The sequence below is a fragment of the Leptonychotes weddellii genome, chromosome 15 (assembly GCF_054177405.1).
Source record: "Leptonychotes weddellii isolate Sample4059 chromosome 15, ASM5417740v2, whole genome shotgun sequence".
Lineage (NCBI taxonomy): Eukaryota > Metazoa > Chordata > Mammalia > Carnivora > Phocidae > Leptonychotes > Leptonychotes weddellii.
In genome coordinates, this window is record NC_138383.1 from 893,319 (window position 1) to 914,593 (window position 21,275).

Below are 21,275 nucleotides of genomic sequence, written 5' to 3' on the forward strand. Positions count from 1 at the left end.
ATAATAAAAGCTTGAAGCCACACAGAGCGGCCTTGGGCCCCTAACCTGTCCCCATCTTCCCCCTGCCCAGGAGAAAGGAGCAAAAACCCCAGAATGCACAGCGTTGGAAGGCCCCCCAGGCACCACCCCCAGCTCCTCTGAGGGCAGCTGTCCCTCCCGCCTTCCCCCCTCCCCCGTCCCCTCTTCCTGCTCACCACCCTTCCTTTTCCTTCCCTTCCTTTCGTCTGTGTTTTTTCTTTCTTGGAAATTGTGCCAGGAATCACTTTCTCCCCATTTGGGCCAGGCCGCCCCCCCTTTTTCATGCACTTGTTCCTTATAGCTCTGTCCTCTGCTCCCCACCCCTCCTGGAAACCATTCATGTGTTTCGGGATATAATTGTGTGTTTGTATTCTTGTAAAGTGTGTGTCATTTTTTAAAAAGATTTTATTTATTTGAGAGAGAGAGAGTATGTGCAGGAGCAGGTGGGGGGCAGAGGCAGAAGCAGACTCCCCGCTGAGCAGGGAGGCCCACACAGGACTCGATCCCAGGACCCTGGGATCATGACCCGAGCCCAAGGCAGACGCTTCACTGATGGAGCCACCCAGGCGCCCCAGTGTGTGTCATTTGGTACGCAGACATTCTTGTGCTTACTATCTGCATGGTGTGTCTTTTCCTTTCCATTTATTTGTAACGATCGTGAGCAGTCTGTAGACAGCATATGGTCTTGCTTTTATATTCGGGGTGATGATCTCTGCCTTCGACGTGTGTAGTCGGGTCAAGTTTGATGTAGTTACTGGTCTAGTTGGGTTCAAGTCCACCACTGGCAAGCAAATAGCTTTAGTGCTTTATTTCCTCATTTGGTTTCTCAGCCACATATCCAAAAAGTATTTCGTTGGCACTGCACAGTTAACAATGCGCATCCTGAATTTATCAAAATTGGTTTGGGGTCAATATTAACCACTTCACAAATGTAATAACTTTGCAAGAGTAGAATTTCCTTTACCCTCATTCTCCTTTGGGCTGTTGTTTTACTTTTTACTTTTACATATGCCATTTCACAAGGATATTTTTTTAATATTTATTTATTTAAGTCATCTCTATACCCAACGTGGGGCTCAAACTCACGACCCTGAGATCAAGAGTCGCTTCCTCCTCTGACCAAGCCAGCCAGGCACCCCTCTTATTTTTATTTTATTTTATTTTATTTTTAAGATTTTATTTATTTATTCATGAGAGACAGAGAGGCAGAGGCAGAGGAAGAAGCAGGCTTCCCACTGAGCAGGGAGCCTGAGGCGGGGCTCGATCCCAGGACTCTGGGATCATGACCTGAGCAGAAGGCAGACGCCCAACGACTGAGCCACCCAGGCGCCCCTCACCCTCATTTTTTTTAAGATGTTATTTTTAAGTCATCTCTACACCCAACCCGGAGCTCGAACTCACAACCCAGATCAAGAGTTGCGCACTCCACTGACTGAGCCCACTGGGCGACTCTTACCTCATTGCTGAGAGATATTTTTGCTGCATCTAGAATCTCTGGATTGACAGATTTTTTTTTTCTTTTAGCACTTTGGAGATGTCATTTCACTGCCTCCTGGCCCCCTTGTTGGCTTATGAGGAGTCATCTTTCATGCTTCCAGTTCCCTCTGGGCAATGGGTGTTCCTCCTCTGGCCTCTTGCCACATCCTCCTTCTATCTTTGGTTTAATCAGATTGATAATGATGCACTTTGATGTTGTTCTTTTTATACTTACCCTGCTTGGGGTTCAGTGAGCTCTGGAGTCTATGTTGATTATTTTAATCAAATGTTGGGGAATTGGGGGCATTAGTTCTTTAGACATTCTTTGGTACTATTCTCATTTTCTTCTTCTGGGAAGTCAATTACCTGCAACACGCAGACCATTTATCTGACCCTCCCCTTATCCAGCGGGTCCTTGAGGGTCTATTCATTTTTATTTGGTCTTTTTGTTCTCTTTCTTCAGATTGGATCATTTCTACTGATCTGCCTTCAAGTTTAATGACTCTGTTTTCTTTTTTTTTTTTAAAGATTTTATTTATTCATTTGAGAGAGAATGAGATAGAGAGAGCATGAGAGGGGGGAGGGTCAGAGGGAGAAGCAGACTCCCTGCCGAGCAGGGAGCCCGATGCGGGACTCCATCCTGGGACTCCAGGATCATGACCTGAGCCGAAGGCAGTCGCTTAACCAACTGAGCCACCCAGGCGCCCTAATGACTCTGTTTTCTGACACAATTTCCTGTTAAACCTACCCACCAAATTTTCTTTTAGTTATTGTACTTTTAAAGTCACAATTTCCATTTGATTCTTTTTTATAGTTTCCATTTCTATGATAAAATTTTCTATCTGCTCATCAAAATGTTATTTTCCCTTAATTTTTTGAACACATTTATAATAGGTGCTTTAAAGTCTTGTTTGGCAAATCAAGATAATTTTTGTTTTAGTTGGCTGCTTTTTCCTTGACTATGGGCAATGTTTTCCTGTTTCTTTTCATTCCTAGAAAATTTTCATTGTGTACTGGACATTACAGATGATATGCCATAGAAAGTCTGGGTTTTGTTATCTTTCTCTGAAGAGTGTTGGTTTTTGTTTTGTTTTGCAATTTAATTACTAATCGTTTCGAACTTGTTTAGGTTTGGTTTTGTGCTTTATTGGGGTTATCTGTGGAAAACTCCTGGTGTTTCCCTGGGTCCTCTAACTTAGTGGGACTCAGCCTCCAAACTGTCTCCCCTGTATATTTTATTAGGGCTTTAGAGAGAGAAGAAAGAGTAAGCCTACCTCTAGTGGCCCCGACTCATAAGGAGGAGACTTTCCAGGTCATAGCTGGATGCCTAGGGCGTGAACTAGGTGTTGATGAGCTGTGTCCACTCTGGCTAGGCCAGAGCTCCCAGGTCCCCAGCACTACTACTGGTCTGTTCTGTCCTGAACCACTCTTGGGTGATCTCATCCTGCACGTGTTCAGCCCAATCCTCAGTCATGCACTAGAAAGGAACCAGACAGAGACCACACACAGACTTGTGGGCACAGCCTCCTCCCCTCCCTGAAGATTCCAGCCCCTTCGGTTGCCTCAAACCCTGATCTGCCTCCGCTGCTTGGCGGGACCACGTGTTCTGCTTGGATTCTGGCTCCCTGCCCCTCAGTGAACGTGTTATCCTAGGCAGAACATCTGTGGGTCTAACCCCAGGGGTTTCTATCCACCAAGGACGGAAGTCTTGTGCTGCCTATTATCCATTTCCAGGAAACAGTTACTGGGTATATTTCTCAAGCTCCATGGTTATTTACAGTGGGAATGCTAGTCTGGGAACCAGTTAAAACATCACCACTGGAAGCAAATGTGCATGATTTTTAGTCTATGGGGAGGACAGGGTGTTGTAAATCTCAGTCACTTGTTCAATTCGGATCCAAGGGCCAAGTTACAGTTGCTCCTGAGGAAGCACTAGCTGGTGGAAGGGTCTGGTGGGGTCTAAGGAGACAGAAATTCATCTTAGTTGGGTCAACTCCCCAGGGGGTGGTTGGCCTCCCCAGAGACACCGTAAGGGACGAGCCTCTCCCTGCATGGAGAGAGGCCGAGAGGTGTGAGGACCCCATGACTTGGCCTACAGACAAGAAACCCCTAGAAACCTCACCCCCAGAAAGTAACCCTGGACCCAACAGCTGGGCCCTCAGCTTCCAGACTTACAGTGCATGGGGCCTTGTGCCTGTAGGCTGGGGTCCACTCCCAAAGGGTGTGGGGACAGGCATAGGGAGGCAGCTTGCAGGCAGGAAGCTTGATGCCCCCGCCCCCTAATCCTGGGAGTAGCCCGGATGGCTTTTCCCAGGGTCATTGCCTCAGGCCACCTTGGGAAAGAGCTTACTAGGCTCTTGGCAAAGGAGATCTGCCGGCAGGCCCTCTCCCTACACCTTATACATTCGTTATCACCCCATTATATTGGGAGCAGGGGCCTGACACCTTTTCCCACCAGAGAAGCTGTCAGCTGAGGGCAGGCTCAGTCCCAAGGACCCAGGAGCTTTTGGGAAGGGGCCCCTGCCCAATAACCCTGACATCCAAGGCCTCCCTGTCATTCTCCAAGCCCCGGTGCCTGGCTGTGAAACAGTCGGCTTCTGAGAGGGCGGAGACCAACCCCCGGAGCGGGGCCAGGGGCCTGCAGGAGATGGTGGAGGCCGGCAGGGTGGGAATTCCCTGAGAAGGACCGAAACCTCCGCTGTGGTTCTGGCCTCCACGCCCAGCCGGCTCAGCCAGTGCCGGGCGCAATCCCCTCCGCAGACATCCCGCACTCTCCCTCTGAGGCTGGGGGGGGTGGGGGGAGCAGCGGGGGGTAAGGACTGGCCACCGTGGTGAAGAAAAGAATCGACGAGGTGTGGAGGTGTGGTTTGCAGCTGACATGCCAACCGGGGCAGTGTGTCCCGCGTGGCGAGACGAAGGCAGAATGCAGGGGCTGGCTCCCAGGTCCTCAAAGGAAACCTTGCAGGAACCCTTTCTCTGTGGTGCCCCAGCCTGAACACCCGTCCACAGAGGGGGTGTTCGAAGCGGGAGAGGCTGGGCGTTGAGCCCACAGACACCCCCAGGGCAAAGCCCTCCCCAAACTGAACTCTTGGGATGGCCTGAGCCCTGGATCCCACTCCCGGCCGGGAGCACAGAGGCCCAGGGGCGAGATCTGACCTGGAGTGTCTCATGTGATTTTATTTATTCATTTGTCAGAGAGACAGAGAGAGAGAAAGTAAGCACAAGCAGGGGGAGGGGCAGAGGGAGGCGCAGTCCCTGCCGAGCAGGGAGCCCGATGCAGGACTCGATCCCAGGACGCTGGGATCATGGACTGAGCCACCCAGAAGTGCCAATAAATAAATAAAACCTTAAAAAAAAAAAGAATGTGCCATTTATTCATTCATTCATTCATTCATTCATTCCTCACTCCCCAGACACAGTTGGAAGCGCACTCTCTGCCCAGCGCTGGGGGAACAGAGGCGGACAGCGCACCATGCCCTCCCGGGGCTCAGGCTGTCGGGAGTCACAGAGCGGATGTGGTGGGTGCGGGAGCCCAGAGGGGTGACCCTCAGAGAAGCTGACATCCCAGCTCGGCTTCTTGGGCCCAGATGCCAAGATGGTGGGCGGAGCAAAGAGCCGAGCAGGCAGCGGCCAGCAGGGAGAGAGCCCGGGGCCTCTCCCGGCCGACAGGGCAGGAGCTGAGCAGGGCTGAGAGCCGGGCCGTGAGACTGCAGGTGACCTGGCCTTAGGTACAGGCAGATCCTCATGAAGTAGAACCAGGGGGGCCTGATGGGCAGCAGGTGGCCAGTGGAGCACGAACAAAGGTCTGAACCAGTGCAGGCTCTGGGCTCTGGGTGGCACAGCAGACAAGTGCCACTCAGAGAGAAGCCACTTGCTCAGCATGGACGGCACCAGGGGCAGCCCCCCTCCACACCCCTCGTGGCACCGAAGCGCCCTTGCTTGGGAGACAGGCTTGGTCTCCAGGCCCTATGGCCATGTGCCCTCCCCACTCCCCACCCCCACCTGGCCACCTTCTACATGTGCACAGAATAGTCGTGGGATTGCGCCTGTCTGCACCTCCCAGTCACAGAATGTTCTAGGTGGTGTCAAGCCTTCCCAACTGAGGAACTGGCCAGCCCAGGCAGTGGGGTGGAATCTGGCCTGCGGGGGGCCCTCCTTCCCAGGCCTCCCTGAGGCCCCCATGCCCTTCCTGAGTGCAGCCTGGAGCCCAGGCTTTTCCAGTGGGTGCCCAGGGTTTGGCCGTTTGGTGAGGAGCCCTGGCCCCAGCCAGCTCTGACTTAGCTCCACCCCACCCTGCTCAAGTGTCCCCTTTGGGGCTTGTCCCTGGCCAGGTCCAGTGTCGGGCAGGTCTGCTCAAGCGTGCTCTCCTTGCCCTGAGAAACAAGAAAAGCAAATAAAACCTCCCTCTCTCTTAAGGAGGAAACCTGAGAAGTTAGCTTGGAGGCTTGGGAAGGACCTTTGTTCAGGTACAGCCCAGGTCTTTCACGTGCGGCCCCTGGGTGCCTGAGGCCTCCCCCCACCCCCCCAGCACCTGCTGGTGTAGGGCGCGACATCTGCCTCTTGCCATGACCAGGTTCCAGATGGCGCAGCTACTAGGGGGCGGAGCCTGCACCAGCCTGAGTCCCTGCACAGCTGGCCCCGAGCCCTAGTGGGAGTGGGAGAGAAGGCGGCCTTACACCAAGCCCCTGAGATTATGGGGCTTGTGAGTGCTGCATGGTTTCGGCCTGTGGCATGGGAGCTCAGCCAACAGCAGCCCCGGGGAGCATCCCCAGGAGACCACCCTCATCTCAGACACCAGCGGCAAGGTGAGGGGACCCAGGGCTACCCTCCTTGCAGACCAGCTGGCTACAAATTCAGGGGACCCCACAGACACCCTCAGTTTCCATAAGTCACTAGAATGATCTACAGAAGTCAAGAAGGTGCTATACTTAGGATTACAGTTTTCTTACAGCAAATGGATAAGGAAAATCACCAAAGGGAGAGACAGAGGGCGGCACCCGGGAGAGGCCAACTTGCCCACTGTCTCTCCCCTCCCGGAGTACTGACCCGTGACAACACTCATGAAATATCCCCAACCAGGAAGCTTGCCTGAACCTTTGGTGTCCAGGAGTTTGGGGGGTTCTATCACCTACTGCCCGTGTGGCTGGCCGACCTTTAGACGCCAGGCCCCCCCAGAGATCAGGCCCGATACAACGTATCCTGAAACCCCCAGCATAAATCACACCTGAGACTACCCTGTGCCCAGGCCCCCAGGCGAGCCGACACACGCCTGTCAGGCGGGACATGGCAGGGGCCCAGAGATCCTGTCCCAGGAGCAGAGACAAGGGCCAGACCCCTCTGTAGTTAACTCTCCACTAAACACAGTCTAAGAGGGCTGGGGGTTCACCAAGCAAGCTGGTGCAATGCAGGTGAGCGCCTGCTCCTGGCCCCCCACCTTGGGTGGGGGGTCCCCGCACCGGCGGCCTGCCACAGCCTGGATCACACCCTTCCTGCGGCCTGTTTCATGCCCCTTTCCGTGGTGGGTCTGCCACATGCATCCCAAGCCCAGAGCCCAAGCCGGCCTGCGGTGGTTACGCATGTCGTTCGGTGATCTTCCTCTCGGAGACTGTGGGGAGTCCGTGTCAGGGGCCCTGGGGCCGGTGCCAGGCACTTGGCAAGTCTTTGCTCCATCAGCCCTGATCGGGGCATGGAAGCCCCTTCACGGGCTGCCCTGGGGTGCAAGCGCCCTCACCCTGGGCTTCTGAGCTTGGGTTCCGGCATCTCAGGGAGTGCGTGGCTGGTTGTGCAGTTGGCTGAATTACGTCTGATTTTGCTACTGGCTTTACTGGGAAGCTAAGTCCGATGCACTGTGGCGGGTTTGCATCGGGTGGGCGGACGCCGTGCATGGCGGACCCGAGCCACAGGAGACGTCTCGCCCGCGGTTCGGAGGACAGATGCGAAGCAGAAGGACAATGCAGTGCCTGAGGTGGTCACAGCTGACATCCCTCCATCAGAGCTAACATCACCGGCGGTGAGACGGGTTCGCGCGGCACCAGCTGACGGCGTGCTGTGAGACACGGCGCCCTTCCCTGGCGCCGCGGACAGAGACATGCAGCCCCTCACCACGAGGGAACACTGGGCAAGGCCCAGCTGACAGGCGTTCTACAAAAGAACTGACTTCCAGGCTCCAGAAATGCCAAGGTCATAAAGGTCAAGGAAAGACTGAGGAGTGTTCTGGGGAGAGGGAGACGAGAGAGACGGGCCATCCCAAGCCACAGGTGAGCCTGGACTGGACCCTTTCGCTACCTGTTCAGGCAAGAGGAGTGAGTGACCTGCAGGGATGCGCCGAGCCGTGGACAGTCCTCCCAGGACGCTGTGGGGCAGGGTCTCAGGCCACGTGCTCTCACTGCAAACACAAAGCAACTGGACGCCAGGAACCTGGGGAGGTGATGGATGTGTTTATGACCTTGATTGTAGGGATGATTTCACGGGGGTTTCCCTACGCCCTAACTCCTCCAATTGTATACATTTAATCTGTGCAGTTCAGTGTTGCTAAAAAGAAACCACAGGCCCAGGGGCACCTGGGTGGCTCAGCTGGTGAAACATCTGCCTTCGGCTCAGGTCATGATCCCGGGGTCCTGGGATCGACTCCCACATCGGGCTCCCTGCTCTGTGGGGAGCCTGTTTCTCCCTCTGCTTGTGCGCTCTCTCTCTCTCTGACGAATAAATAAATAAAATCTTAAAAAAGAAAGAAAGAAGAAAGAAAGAAAGGAAGAAAGAAAAAGAAAACCAGAGGCCCAGGGGCGCCTGGGTGGCTGTCGTTAAGCGTCTGCCTTCGGCTCAGGTCATGATCCCAGGGTCCTGGGATCGAGCCCCGCATCGGGCTCCCTGCTCCGCAGGAAGCCTGCTTCTCCCTCTCCCACTCCCCCTGCTTGTGTTCCCTCTCTCGCTGTGTCTCTCTCTGTCAAATAAATAAATGAAATCTTTAAAAAAAAGAAAAAAAGGAAACCAGAGGCCCAAACCGTAGTCACTCATATCAGGGACCCTTGAACCAGTCAACCTGGGAATGTCCCGGTCAGCACTCGGAAGTGTCTGTTCCCCTTAGGAGAGCATCCTTTGCTAATAATTTCCTTTTTCCTAGTCCCTCTCTTCCTTTAAAAACCTCTCCTTTTCTGCCGCTCAATGGAGTTCCTCTCTACTTGCTAGATGGGAAGATGCCTAATCCACAAATTGATTGAAAAAGCCAATTAGATCTTTAAAATTTACTCAGTTGAATGTTTGTTGACAGTGTCTATCAATTATACCTCGATGAAACCGTTCTTTTTAAAAAGAACATCACTGGGAAAATTTATGAGACCTGAATGGGAGCTGAGGACACATGGTGGGGATTCGTGGTGTTAGTCTCCTGGCTAGTGTGTGTGCGTGCGTGTGCATGTGTGTGCATGTGCACACGCGTGTGTGTGTGCGTGGGCTTGTGCAGGATAACGTCTGTGTTTGAAGGAAGCAGACATGAGGCTACTTGGGGGTGATGGGGTGCTCGTTTTACTCTCAAATGGCGTGGTGGGGAAGTTTGTAGCATCCTTGCAATTCCGAATTATTTCAAAATAAGAATTATCTGTAGCATTTGAACTGTGTCTGGAACACGGTGGCGGCCTTGGAGGGATGGAGCACACGGTGTGGTGCTTTGATTTGGGGTGTGGTGGGTTAATGGAAGCAGGGAGGCGTTTTTAACCTGTGGGTGTTTGGGAGAACACTCCCCAGAGGGCCTTCTGTGAGATCAGGCAAGGGCGGGCGGGGGGGCTTGGGGCTGGAAGCCAGCTGCCAGGGCTCTGGGAGGGGTGGGAGCAGGTGTACTCCATCCTGGGGATCTTGGATGACACCTGCGGGTCCCACTGTAGGCGAGGGCTCAGCCCTACGCCGCCCCAACGTGCTTCCCAGGCAGGGCTCCAATGCGCGTTCTGGGGCCTCGCTGTACACAGGACTGTTCCGCCCCCACAGCCGGCACCCTGAATCCCTCTTGGGAAAGGATTTCTAACAAGTGTCTGGGAAGAAAGCCAGATTGCATGTGCTGTGCCCAGGGCAAGGATTTCCTCCATTTTATTCCCTGATGATTCACGAGGTCAAGGACATGCCCAGAGGGCAAGCCCACCTGGGCCTCCGGAGCTGAGGAGGTGTCAGAGAGGCAGGATGCGCTTTAGGACAGGAGCCTCTCTTCCCCGGGACCACACCTGGGGTCCGGCCAGGCCTGAGTGAGGGAGAGGCGGCAAGGGCCCCCTGTGTGTCAGGGTCACACCTGGAGGGCCTGGTGGAGGGGTCATGTGCCTGAACTCCGGACCTCCGGACAGTGGCTTTGGTCCTGCGAGGCCTGTGATACAGGACTGGAAGGCACTCGGGACATCCCCTTGGACTCATCCCCAGGAGCAGACTCACCATCAGAATCCACGAGCATCAGTGGCACGAAGGAGAAATCCACAGTGAGTCCTTTGCCACGGCGAAGAGTCCACCGATCTGTGCTGAGATGAAGTTCCAAAAGGGGGAGGGAAGGGAACCAAAAGGGGACAGCTGGGGAAGGAGAGGACCCCCCCCACCCCAGAGCCACCCCTGAGAGGAATGAGGGCACCTCAGGGCAGCCACACCTGTGCACAGGGCTGATCACTGTGCTTGGAGGCCCGAGGGACAGGAGTCCTAGGCTGGCCAGGGGCGCGTGAGGAAGACTCTGGAGCTGCCGTGGTCCCCAGACTGGGGCCATGGTGGAGTAGGGTCAGCGGGGTGGGAGACCAGCCTCAAGCCCAGTGCGTCTTTGCTATCATGCAGGGTCCAGCTCCAGGCCATCTGTCCCCAGCCAGCCAAGAAGCGGCATGCCCCCCAGTCCAGGGTTTATTTTTATTTCCTTTTCCAAAATTCAGGGTGGAATTTTTGGCCAGCACCTTTGGGTTGTGGTGAGGAGGGCAGCAGATCCCTGTGAACAAGGAAACAGAAGCTGCCGTGATGCCCCACCCCTGCCCTGTGCCCCCAGCCTCCCTTCCTCGACACCCCCAGAACAGCCTGCCCTGGGCCTTTAAAACCTCCATGCCCTCCTCTTCCGCTGGACAGAGGCTCACAGTCAGCACCATGCAGCTGAATTCCAGTGGCCTGCAGGCCCTGGTGGCAGGGGCAGGGAAAGGTGGGTGCAAGCAGGGCAGCTGAGGGTGTGGGAGGGGCCGAGGTGGAGAGTAAGGTGGGGCCCAAAGCCTCACAGGCCTGTGTTGGGGTCTGTGAGTCCCTCCATGCACGTCACAGACCACTCCGCCAGCAATTATCCCCTCACTGCACCCCCAACAGCCCCTGGACCTAAGCCCAGGCTGATGTCCACCACCCAGCAGGCTGCACTGGGACAGGACATTGGCCACTCCCTGGGCAGTGCAAGACCCCCTGCCCCCAGACGGTGGCCCTCAGGTTTAGAGATCCAGCCAGGGCCTCTTCCCTGGGCCCAGTGGGAAGGAGCTACTCTCTGGGGGCCTCCCTTGGCCAGATCCTGGCTGGCCAAGCCTCTGACTCAGACCACCACTTACCCCCTGGTGTCCATTCTCTGCCCAGCACCCTCTCACTGCTCTTTTCCGAGCAGAAGGGGATGTAGCCTCGGTCCTCAGCCTTGACCCAGATGTACTGGGCCATCTGCTCACCCGGTGCACCCCTGCAGGGATCGGGAGAGACACTGTGAAGGCCCTGCATGCCCTGGGAGCCGGAGTGATAGCCGTGAGCCGCACCAACACTGACCTGGTCAGCCTCTCCAAGGAGGTGAGGCACGCAGCCCCGCTGTGGCCCAAGCCTGCCCCCCACACCCTCTGGGTGCCTCATGAGCCTGCTGGGAGTACCTCCTTGATCGCTGACCAATGCCTCTCCACAGTGCCCCGGGATAGAGACCGTGTGTGTGGACTTGGGTGACTGGGAGGCCACAGAGCAGGCACTGGGCAATGTGGGCCCTGTGGATCTGCAGGTGAACAACGTTGCCATGCTGCTGAAGCAGCCCTTCCTGGAGGCCACCAAAGAGGTCTTCGACAGGTGGGGAGCAGGAGAGCAAGTAGACTGGGGAGGGGTTGCTGAGGACGTGGGGCAGATGTGGCCACGGACCATCTGATTGTCTGCCTTCCCCCAGGACCTTCAATGTGAACCTGCGCTCCATGATCCAGGTATCCCAGGTGAGGCAGTGGGAGGACAAGGCCCAGTGATGACAAGGCCCAGGTGGGAGTGCGGTGGAGTCAGGCTGCCCCTCTCTTGGCTTCTAGATCGTGGCCCAGGGCATGATCCACCAAGGAGTGCCTGGCTCCATTGTCAGTGTCTCCAGCATGGTGGCCCATGTCTCCTTTCCCAACCTAGCTGTCTACAGCGAGTCCCTCTGCCAGCCTGCACCACCCATTCCATGCAGGAGATGCTGGGCTCCGGGGCTTAGCCTCTGTGCAAAGGAGGCTGAATCCCTAAGGGGTCCTCAGGGCTGTCTGCCCTCCACAGGCTGCACCAAAGGCACAATGACCATACTCACCAAAGTCATAGCCGCAGAGCTGGGGCCATACAAGGTGGGCATGGGAGGGGGGCCCTGGGGAACAGGGGTGGGGGTCACAGAAGGTGGGGTGCAGGCAGGGCTTGGGGCTGGCAATGGTAACGGGCAGCAGAGGGCATGGGAGAGGCCTGAGCATCACCCAAGGCTCTGGGCAGTGGGGTCAGTGATGGACTGAACACAGAAAGCAAGTTCCGCAGGTGTGTGGGGGGGAGCGCAGAGGCTGTGGGGGCGGGGCTCATATACCTGCTGAGGCCCACTTCGACCCCGGGGCCCTGGATCCGGGTAAACTCCGTGAACCCCAAGGTGGTGCCGACGGTCATGAGCCAGAAAGTCTTGACGGACTCCGAGTTAGCCCGGAAGCTGAAGGAGCGGCACCCGCTGCAGAAGTTTGCAGGTCAGCGGGGCTGCGGGGAGCGGCCGAGGCTGCTGGGGCGGACCCGGCGGCCGGGGCGCGCCGCTCTGACCCCGCCTGCCTCCCGCCGCTCCCCGCAGAGATGGAGGACGTGGTCAACAGCATCCTCTTCCTGCTCAGCGACCGCAGCGCCCCCACCAGCGGCTCGGGCATCCTCGTGGACGCCTGGTACCTGGCCTCCTAGAGCGTCCCGCGTTGGCGAGCCCGGGGGGTGGGGAGAGGGGCGGTGTTCGGCCCACCGGGCCCCGCCCCACGCCCGGACCACGCCTCCACTCCAACATCCGGCTCCGCCCAACGCCCGGCCACGCCTTCACGCCCGAGGCCCCTTCACCCTGCCGGCCCCACCAGCCACTCTCCCGTCCAGACTCGGTATCTGGTCACGCTACCCATCCGCACCCGCGCTGCCGGGAAACCCCCTGTCGCCGCCCCCCAACTGTGTCCTCCGCTGTGCTGGTTGGATTTGCCTAAATAAATGGAGGCCATTCTCCTGGATCCAGTGCGTGCCATGGTTTTGGAGGGGTAGCCGCGAGGCCGGGGAGGGGAAATCAGGGATGGGGGGGGCACACATTTCACTTTCCATGAAGTGAGGGGGCAGATCCTAGAGCCAGCCGGACTCCACCGCCGACCCTGGCTTGTGGCTGAAGGGCAGCGACTTGTTTACACAGAGGAGATTCTTGTTGTCCGTGCCCCTCCCCCAAGAGGCCAGAGGCCAGAGGCCGGAGGGCAGCCTACAGCCACCTTCCCTCCCTGAAGGCTCTGGTCCCGCCCTTCAGCCCCGCCCCGCAGCTGCGACCACCACGGGTCAGAGAGGTTACGGGTCTGGGTCTGAACTAGACGTGGGCCATCCCTCGGGAAGATGGGACGGAGCGCTCAGCCCGGCTGTGAGGGGGCGGGGTGCTGGACCAATCGAGTTTATCCAGCCCAGTGGGATCCAGTTCCACCTCCAGGCACACCTCCCTCACAAGACGACTCCCGGGAAGGCGGCCCGAGCTGGGCAGGGGTCCACAGCTGCTGCCCTGCCTTGTGTCTGTCCCGAGGCCAGGCACAGGAGCTCTGCGGGTCCTGCCGGGCTCAGCTGCGACCGTCCCAGCCGAGTCCCCACAGGGCACCTGGGGGGTGATGAGGCCTGAGGTGGTCACTCAGCTAGACTGGAAAAGTCTCCAACCCTGAGCAAGGACGCAAGGGATGAGGGGCTGGGGTGGGGTCCTACAGGCAATCGTTCCCCTGGGCTGGGAGAGCACAGGGTGGGGGTGGGGAGAGCTGAGGGCATTTCTGGCCAACCTGCAGGGCCTCCCACAGCAAGGTTTGTGCCAGAGCTGGCCCACTGAGGATCCCGGGACAGGTTAGAGAATTTGGACACTGTTCTGGGGGCAAAGGAAAGCCACAGAAGGGATCTAAGCAGATGTGCCTTTCAGGAAGGACTTTCAGGTGGGGGGCTACTCTTCCCTGGGCCTCTGGCAGGCAGAGGGCAGGGTTTGAGTGGCAGCCAGGGGGTGTGCACTTCAGGACCAGGCTTGGTGGGGAGGACTCACTTGGCTGTTCTCCAGGGGCTTCTCAGATCTGTGCTTCGGGCTGCCCTGGTTACCCTCTCCTCCAGCCAGTCCACTCCTCCGGGCCCAAAGCCCCAGCGACCCAGAGGCCCTGCCACTACCGATTCCCTACTCTTGGCCATAGAAGGTACTCCAGGCAGTTCTAGGCTTTCTCACCATGACCCACTAAACAAATCAGCTTTTATGGGGGCAGTGCACACATATATCTCATATATATCTGTGAATGACCCCAAAGCCTCAGGAAGCAATGCTTGCCCTTGCTGGCCACTGTGCACCTCGATGACCCCAATCTCTTCTTATCCTACCCGAGTTTCGTAAAGTGCCGGTGGTCTCAAGTGGGCGGGCCTGGATGATACTGGGGTTCAGCTCCCTTCAAGGTTAAAGTGGACCTTTGTGGCACTGGCTTCTTCAGGCTTATTTAGTTGTCCAAACTCTCCCTTTGGGCCCTCCAGGTGAGCCCGCCTGAGCCGATCCCGGGTCGGGGGGTGGGGAGGAGGCATGCAATCCTTTTCACCAAACTTTCCTTTTCAGAAACAAAACAAGAAATGTTAGCACTCCGTCCTCCATTTCACATGTAGCTTACACGTTCTTTCCGGCATTAACTACCACATCTGCTTTTTTGTAACAGCCCTGGCAGGGCAAAAAAATGCTCGCGGAGGCTGCTAAACGATTTCACGCCCGGTTGACTGGCCGCCCCTGCCGCGCCCACTCCCTTCGGCGGGTCTCCCCACTAAGGGGGGGGCTATTTTAATGTCCCCGCCCCCAGCCCGGACACCGGCCTGCGATTGGTCGCCCCGCGCCCCGCCCCGCCCCGCGCCCTCCCACCTGCAGTGTTGTCGCCGCCGAGCGCTGGGACTGCACGCTAATCATGGAGCTGGGGCTCGCGGGCCGCCGGGCGCTCGTCACTGGGGCGGGCAAAGGTGGGCCTGAGGGGCGGCCGGGGTGGGGGGACAGCGGGCGGCCAGGGTCCGGGGGTGGCCGTCGGGCGGGGGGGTGCGCCACATTGAGCCGCGCTCCCCGCAGGCATCGGGCGCGGCACTGTCCAGGCGCTGCACGCGGCGGGTGTGCAGGTGGTGGCCGTGAGCCGGACCCGGGCCGACCTGGACAGCCTGGTCCGCGAGGTAGGCGCCACCCAGTCCCCGTCCAGCGGGCGGCGGGAGGCAGGCGGGGCGGCGGGGAAGTTGGGCCCGGACGCGCAGGCGCCAGGCGCTGGGGCTGACCAAGGACCCTCAGCAGCCCCTCCCAGGGCGGTCGGCCCTCATGAGCGGCCCAGTGTCCGGAAAAACGGCGACACCCGCTGGGCTTGGAAGGAGGCAGAAATGGCTGCTTTTGCAGGCTTGGGGCCTGAGGCGCTAGGGTGCAGGAAGTGGACTGGCCAGAGGCTGGGCCAGCCTCCAGGTCCCTAAGCCCTGAAATGCCCAGGGGCCCAGGGGCCGTGTTAGCTCCTCTAACACCTCCTTCAGCAGCCTGGGATTCTGAACCCCAAGAAGGGAGCTGGACCCTCTGGGATCTCTAATCCCTCCCCGTGTCAGTCTGAAAGGTCTCATGTGGCAGAGGCCCAGCTGTGCCCCTCCTTGGGCATGGAGCCTCTGGTAGCTGTGCCCCCCCCACCCCCATACACACAGTGCCCTGGCGTGGAACCCGTGTGTGTGGACCTGGGTGACTGGGAGGCCACGGAGCGGGCACTGGGCAACGTGGGCCCTGTGGACCTGCTGGTGAACAACGCTGGCGTGGCCCTGCTGCAGCCCTTCCTGGAGGTCACCAAGGAGGCGTATGACACGTGAGCCGGCCAGGGTGGAGGAACCCTAGGGCAAGGGCCGCCCCCTGCAGCAGCAGCCCCAGTCCCTGACCAGGGTGTCTCCACCTGCCTCCAGGTCCTTCAACGTGAACCTACGGGCTGTCATCCAAGTATCCCAGGTGAGCTGCCTTCAGGGCAGGAGTGGGAATGGTGGGTGACTAGTTCTGCGTCATGCTCCCTCTGCAATTCCAGATCGTGGCCAGGGGCTTAATAGCTCGGGGAGCCCCGGGCTCCATCGTGAACGTCTCCAGCCAGGCCTCACAGCGTGCGATAACTAACCACAGCGTCTACTGTAAGCCCCGGCTACACCCTGGCCCCGACCCCACTGACCCCCAAGCCTGCAGCCAGCTCAGGCTCGAGGCATGCCTCTCCTCACAGGCTCCACCAAGGGTGCCATGGACATGCTGACCAAGGCGATGGCTCTGGAGCTTGGGCCACACAAGGTGAGCCCCACTGGGGTGCCTCCCATCACCCAGCCCACCTGCCCTGGGCACCTAGCCTGCCTTGCTGACCTCCTGCCTGTCCTGGTGTAGATCCGTGTGAACGCGGTGAACCCCACAGTGGTGATGACACCCATGGGCCAGGCCAATTGGAGCAACCCCCAAAAGGCCAAGACCATGCTGGATCGAATCCCACTTGGCAAGTTTGCTGGTGAGTCAGGCAGGAGCCCAATGGGGAGTTGCACCAGTAGCCCCTGTACCTGCCTCGATGAGGAGTGGGAGGGAAGGGTGAAGGGCAGCCCCCTTCACCTAATACCCTGACTTCCACCCTGCCCGCAGAGGTGGAGAACGTGGTGGACATCATCCTTTTCCTGCTGAGTGACCGGAGCAGCATGACCACGGGTTCCACTGTGCCAGTGGATGGGGGCTTCCTGGCTTCCTGAGTCTCTCTTCCTGACACGCCCCTGCTCCATGCTGAGCCCACCCCCGTCCCCCATCTCTCCAATAAACATGATTCTTCTGCCTAGCCTGCACACTATTTCTAGGCGGTTGGCAAGTGGCCAGAGATGCAGAGCCCAGTGCTGCGTGTGGGAATGAGTCCCAGGTAGGCAGTCACCATTCAACTCACATCCCAGGCCGGTGGCCGGCTGGCTCCCATGCCTGAGATTGTCAGACCTGGCCAAGTCCCTGGCAGGGCCTGGGAGGTAGGACCTTCCAGAAGGCCAGCTCCTAAGCATGGTGATGCGTTTGACCAAGGATGGCCTTTGGCCCTGTCCAGAGGCCTTCGGGGTGGAAGCCCCGGAGTTCGTAACAACCAGCTCTGTGGATGTAGTCCTGCCATAAATGTTGGTTGATACTCGTCAAAGTTGATGAGGTAGACAAAAGGGAAACGAGAAAGATGGATATTGGAGCTTCACTAATTTGTCAATGATCTGAAAGACTTCTTTGCTGAGTCAGATGATAGTTTTCAAATACGGAAAGAACATTTTCTCACCTTTTTTGAGTTATTCACAAAGTACTGAGTGCACGAGACATGGAGCATGTGAGTTTAATCTGCATTTCTCCGTTGCTTGAAGTCTCAACAATGAATAGTAAATCAAGTCCCCGAGTAGAAGTTGCCTGTTCCCACCATTTGGTATCATTGAGGGCAGAGGTGGGGACAGATGCACGCTCTCCCACCTTTTTTTTTTAAGATTGGCTGATTCTTAGAGACACAGAGCATGCAAGTGGGGAAGGGGGAGAGGGAGACAGAGCATCTCAAGCAGACTCACTGCTGAGCGCAGAGCTGACAGCACAGGGCTAGACAACAGGGCTCGAGATCACGACCTGAGCCAAAACCAAGAGTCAGAAGATCAACCGACTGAGCCCCCCAGGTGCCCCGAGGTCTCCCACCTTTATGTTGCATCCTCACCACACAGACACGGCGGGCGTAAATAACCCCAAAAACATAGGTGTACTGTGTACAAAAACAGTTAGGGGTGTTTGGAGTATTTGTTGATTTTGTTTTTAATATAGCTAACTGTGAGTTCATACAGTTATTAATAAAGGCTGTTGAGCAGCTGCCTAGCAAAATTCCCGAAAATCCGGCAGTTGGCTCTTCAGAGTTAGCTCAGGCCTGTTCTGCACACCACGGGGAGGCAGAGGGTTCTAATCATGTGTCTGCCTGGAGTGTGCCCTGTGGCCTCGGGTGAAGTCCGAGCTCCTGGACTGTGGTCCCGGGACCCTCCCAGGCTGACCTCTGCCTCGCCTCCCACTATTTCTGACTTCAGCGGTGACAGGCTCCCCCCCTTGCTGCTGCCTCCTCTCCTCTCCGAACCATGCTTGACCTCCACACTTTCGTCTACACTGGACGCCTTTCCTCCTGACCACTTCTCTTCCTGAGTACTCGGCTCGGTGTCCCCCAGCCCTGGTGGGTGGGGGGAGCTCCGGGGGAGGCTGCTGGCACAGTCCTGCCAGGGGCTACATAGGGCTCGGTGGGCCTTGGCCGCAGGCTGTTCCCTCACCACACTGGGAGCTGCCTGACCAAAGCCCACCTCACCCCCCTGGGTGTGCCCCTCTCAGAGGCCTGAAGTCAGTACGACGGGGGCTTTTCTTCACCCCAATGGGGCTGCATGCCCTTACTCCCACTTTGGTCTGGGTCCCATCCTTTGGGGACTGACACAGCTGAGCAAGGTCTTTTTCTCCTTTTGCCCAGCGTGTGGGGTCAAGCTCATCCCTCTGTACTCTCTATGGGGGAGGTTAGGGGCAAAGCACCCCAGGCCAGAGAGACAAGTACCCAGACAGGAGATGTTGGTGGAGAATGTTTATTGTATAAAAGAAGTAAGGGCTACCCCTTCCTGGGGCGCATGAACAGGACCCACCCCCCCAACCTCCCCCATCAGGAAGCCCAGCCGGGGGCTGCCCTGGACCCGCCCCTGCAGCCCAAGGGAGACCCTGCTCCCTTCCAGCCTCCTGTGGGGTCCAGGTAAAGCTGGAGCTGTGCCCCCAGAAAAAGGAGACAGAGCAGAGAGGACTCCACTGCCCCAGCCCTGTCCCCAGGAGGGGTGGCCTCGTCCCCATGCTTCTACCCCCTCCCCACCCACACCACTCCCCCACAGCAGACTCAGGGACACCAAACATCTCAACACGACAGCAAACACGGGTCGGGCGGGGCTGCTCCTCTCGAAGCAGGCTCTAGAAGACTGTGCACTTCTTCCCCGGCTTTTTCACGGGGGGTGGGCAGAGCACAGCCCGGATGGCCTCGTCAAAGACGGTCTTCAGGCCCCGCTGAGTGAGGGCCGAGCACTCCAGGTACTTGACAGAGCCTGGGAGCAGAGAGGGTAGGGGCTGCTGAGGATGGGAGTCAGCAAGGGGGAGGACAGCAAGGGAGGGGGCAGTGAGGGTGGGAGGGGGAGTGCAAGGAGGGGGTCAGCACGGGTGGGGGCCCTCCAGAGCATGCCTCCCGCCCCTGCTTTCCTGCCCCCACCTGAAGGCCCTGCAGTGCCCACTCACCGATCTCGCGGGCCATGGCCAGGCCCTGGGGGTAGGTGATAGGTGCCAGCTTCTTGTCCCGAAGCCGCTCGATGGTGTCCTTGTCGTCACGGAGGTCCAGCTTGGTGCCCACCAGGAGGATGGGCGTGTGGGGGCAGTGGTGTCGTACCTCTGGGTACCACTGTGGGAATGGAGGCTCTGACCCCTACACCTGGGGGCTTCCCCTACAGCCACGCCCACAGCAGGCCATGGCTCCCAAGGGTCCCTTCATCTCAGTCCCTGGATCCACACTGAGCCCTTCCTGCTTCAGGAAGCGGGCAGTGGGCTTGGTGGGGAAACAACCAAGGACAAAAATACGTACCTGGAAGGTTCGTATCGGCCCTCCCTGCTCTGAGAGCCTCGCTCACCACCCCGACCCCACCTCTGCCCCTTCATCACTCCCCCTGGGTCACCTTCAGATCCAAGCAAAACAGGGATCTCCTCTGCCTCTAAAGGACAAGTGACCTAAGGTCTTCAGGCAAGACACCCCTGCCCTGCCAGGGAAAGTCCTCTGGACACCCCCCTCTCCTACAGACAGGCCCTCCCGGCAGCACTGCCCTACCTTGGCTCGAACATTCTCAAAGGATGCTGGGCTCACCAGGGAGAAGCAGATCAGAAAGACATCCTTGGGAGAAAGGGTGAGCGGGCCCAGGTGGGAGTGGTCAAGGACCTCCAAATGGCCCCTGTCCCTCCACACACACACGAGGACCTCAAGGACCCCACCCAAGCCACCCAGCTCCTGGGGCCGGCCCTGCTGTCACCTACAGTTTGGGGATAGGAGAGCGGCCTCAGCCGGTCATAGTCCTCCTGCCCGGCGGTATCCCACAGCCCCAGGTTGACCGGCTTCCCGTCCACCATCACGTTGGCAGAGTAATTGTCGAAACTGCCAGGCAGAGCACGACTGTCGGTCCAGATCTTGGGCTCTCGGGCCCGCACAGAACCTGAGCTTTGGCAGCACCCTGGCCCCACCCCAGAAGCCCAGAACAGGGCCACCTGGGCCTGACCTCGACGCCCAGGGGAGCCCTGAGATGGGCTAGCTCCAGACCCGCCCACCCGCAGCGCTCACACGGTGGGGATGTACTCTCCCGGGAAGGCGTTGGTCGTGTAGCTGATCAGCAAGCAGGTCTTCCCCACGGCGCTGCGGACAGAGGGCGAGCCACGTTGCTCCCGGGCCAAGCCCCAGCCCTCTGCCCAGCAAGGGCAGCCCCCTCCCAAGGGACCACAGGCGGAGACAGGGGTCCCAGCCCAGCAGAGTTGCAGGCGGGCCTCCAGAGGGTAGGGCGGGGGCGAGCCGGCTCAGAGATCCCGGCACCTCGGCGAGGGTGGGACCCGCGCAGGGCTCAGTCCAGGTGAGAGGCCTGGCCCCACCCACCAGGAGGCCAGGCGGCGGCCCGGGCAGCATCAGGTGGGCCTGGGCTGCAGGCCTGCGCCCGGCGGCCAGCCGGGACCCCGCCCCGGTGCGCCCTCCCGCTCCTGCCCGGCCCCAGGGCGCGCGCCGCACGGGCGTCGGGGCGTGAGGGCCGCCCCGCCCGGCCCCGAGCCGGTACCCCGCACCCCCGCCCCGGAGCCGTGCGCTCAGCCCGGGCAAGGTCCCCGGGGCCGCCCCCGCCCGGCCCGCGGCCTCCGCGCCGCGCACTCACCCGTCGCCGACCACCACGCACTTGATGGCCTGCATGGGCGCGGGCCGGGCGGGCGCGGCCGCGAGCCGAGCTGCGGAGAAATGCCCGGCGCCGCAGCGGCCGCGGACCCGAGCCGAGCGCCGAGCCGAGCGGCCGGAGACAGCCGAGCGCCGCCGAGCGCCGGGCGCGGAGACAGCCGAGCGCGGCCGGCGGGGGGCGCGGGGGGCGCGGGCCCGCCCCGAGCCCGGCACTCGCCGTTCCGGGAGAACTCTGCTGAGGGGTGGGGACACGGCGACGCCCAGCCAGTCCCCAAGCCCCGGCGGGCTCCCCCCAGCGCCCCCGGGATCCAAGCCACGGGCCAGGGCGCAGCGCGGGCAGGTGACTCCCACCCCCACCAGGCCGTGCGTGGGGTGGTCTCTGCTTGTGGCTTCTTCTAG

At 59.1% G+C, this 21,275-nt stretch overlaps 2 protein-coding genes and 1 long non-coding RNA gene across 9 annotated transcripts; 1 reads left to right on the forward strand and 2 right to left on the reverse strand.

Moving 5' to 3' along the window:
• Positions 1-5,504: 5,504 nt before the first annotated feature.
• On the reverse strand, positions 5,505-14,663 carry LOC115944230 (uncharacterized). 5 transcript variants are annotated; one of them, XR_014140326.1, is made up of 6 exons: positions 14,278-14,663; positions 12,254-12,388; positions 11,025-11,146; positions 9,904-10,432; positions 6,026-7,911; positions 5,505-5,867 (listed from the first exon to the last, which is right to left on the reverse strand). It is a non-coding gene; the product is annotated as an uncharacterized LOC115944230 (long non-coding RNA). The 5 variants fall into 5 exon arrangements; XR_014140327.1 differs by lacking the exons at positions 5,505-5,867; positions 11,025-11,146 and adding an exon at positions 11,993-12,046 and having other exon boundaries at positions 6,398-7,911; XR_004078794.2 differs by lacking the exons at positions 5,505-5,867; positions 14,278-14,663 and adding an exon at positions 12,595-13,500 and having other exon boundaries at positions 6,398-7,911.
• A 133-nt stretch (positions 14,664-14,796) lies between these two features.
• DCXR (dicarbonyl and L-xylulose reductase) lies at positions 14,797-16,736 on the forward strand. 2 transcript variants are annotated; one of them, XM_081804212.1, is made up of 8 exons: positions 14,797-14,892; positions 14,996-15,093; positions 15,505-15,752; positions 15,847-15,889; positions 15,963-16,062; positions 16,149-16,213; positions 16,304-16,421; positions 16,550-16,736. In XM_081804212.1, exons 1-8 carry the CDS (start codon positions 14,841-14,843, stop codon positions 16,651-16,653), a joined length of 828 nt encoding a protein of 275 aa, XP_081660338.1. In that variant the 5' UTR covers positions 14,797-14,840; the 3' UTR covers positions 16,654-16,736. The 2 variants fall into 2 exon arrangements, with proteins under 2 accessions (XP_081660338.1, XP_006743159.1); XM_006743096.2 differs by having other exon boundaries at positions 15,598-15,752.
• A 1,761-nt stretch (positions 16,737-18,497) lies between these two features.
• RAC3 (Rac family small GTPase 3) lies at positions 18,498-21,007 on the reverse strand. Of its 2 annotated transcripts, none has more exons than XM_081804210.1 (6): positions 20,860-21,007; positions 20,286-20,357; positions 19,985-20,102; positions 19,782-19,844; positions 19,202-19,361; positions 18,498-19,014 (listed from the first exon to the last, which is right to left on the reverse strand). In XM_081804210.1, the coding sequence occupies exons 1-6, from the start codon at positions 20,892-20,894 to the stop codon at positions 18,884-18,886; spliced, it is 579 nt and encodes a 192-aa protein (XP_081660336.1). In that variant the 5' UTR covers positions 20,895-21,007; the 3' UTR covers positions 18,498-18,883. The 2 variants fall into 2 exon arrangements, with proteins under 2 accessions (XP_081660336.1, XP_081660337.1); XM_081804211.1 differs by having other exon boundaries at positions 19,198-19,361.
• Between the last annotated feature and the right edge of the window lie 268 nt (positions 21,008-21,275).

What these genes read in the sequence shown, in the direction of transcription:
- DCXR (XM_081804212.1), top strand. Translation starts at nt 14,841, where the DNA reads ATGGAGCTGGGGCTCGCGGGCCGCCGGGCGCTCGTCACTGGGGCGGGC. An exon ending in ACCAAGGAGGCGTATGACAC is followed by an intron (nt 15,753 to 15,846) that starts GTGAGCCGGCCA and finishes ACCTGCCTCCAG; the next exon opens with GTCCTTCAACGTGAACCTAC. An exon ending in AACTAACCACAGCGTCTACT is followed by an intron (nt 16,063 to 16,148) that starts GTAAGCCCCGGC and finishes CTCTCCTCACAG; the next exon opens with GCTCCACCAAGGGTGCCATG.
- RAC3 (XM_081804210.1), bottom strand. Translation starts at nt 20,894, where the DNA reads ATGCAGGCCATCAAGTGCGTGGTGGTCGGCGACGG. An exon ending in CGCTCTCCTATCCCCAAACT is followed by an intron (nt 19,845 to 19,984) that starts GTAGGTGACAGC and finishes CTTTCTCCCAAG; the next exon opens with GATGTCTTTCTGATCTGCTT. An exon ending in GGCCATGGCCCGCGAGATCG is followed by an intron (nt 19,015 to 19,201) that starts GTGAGTGGGCAC and finishes CTCTGCTCCCAG; the next exon opens with GCTCTGTCAAGTACCTGGAG.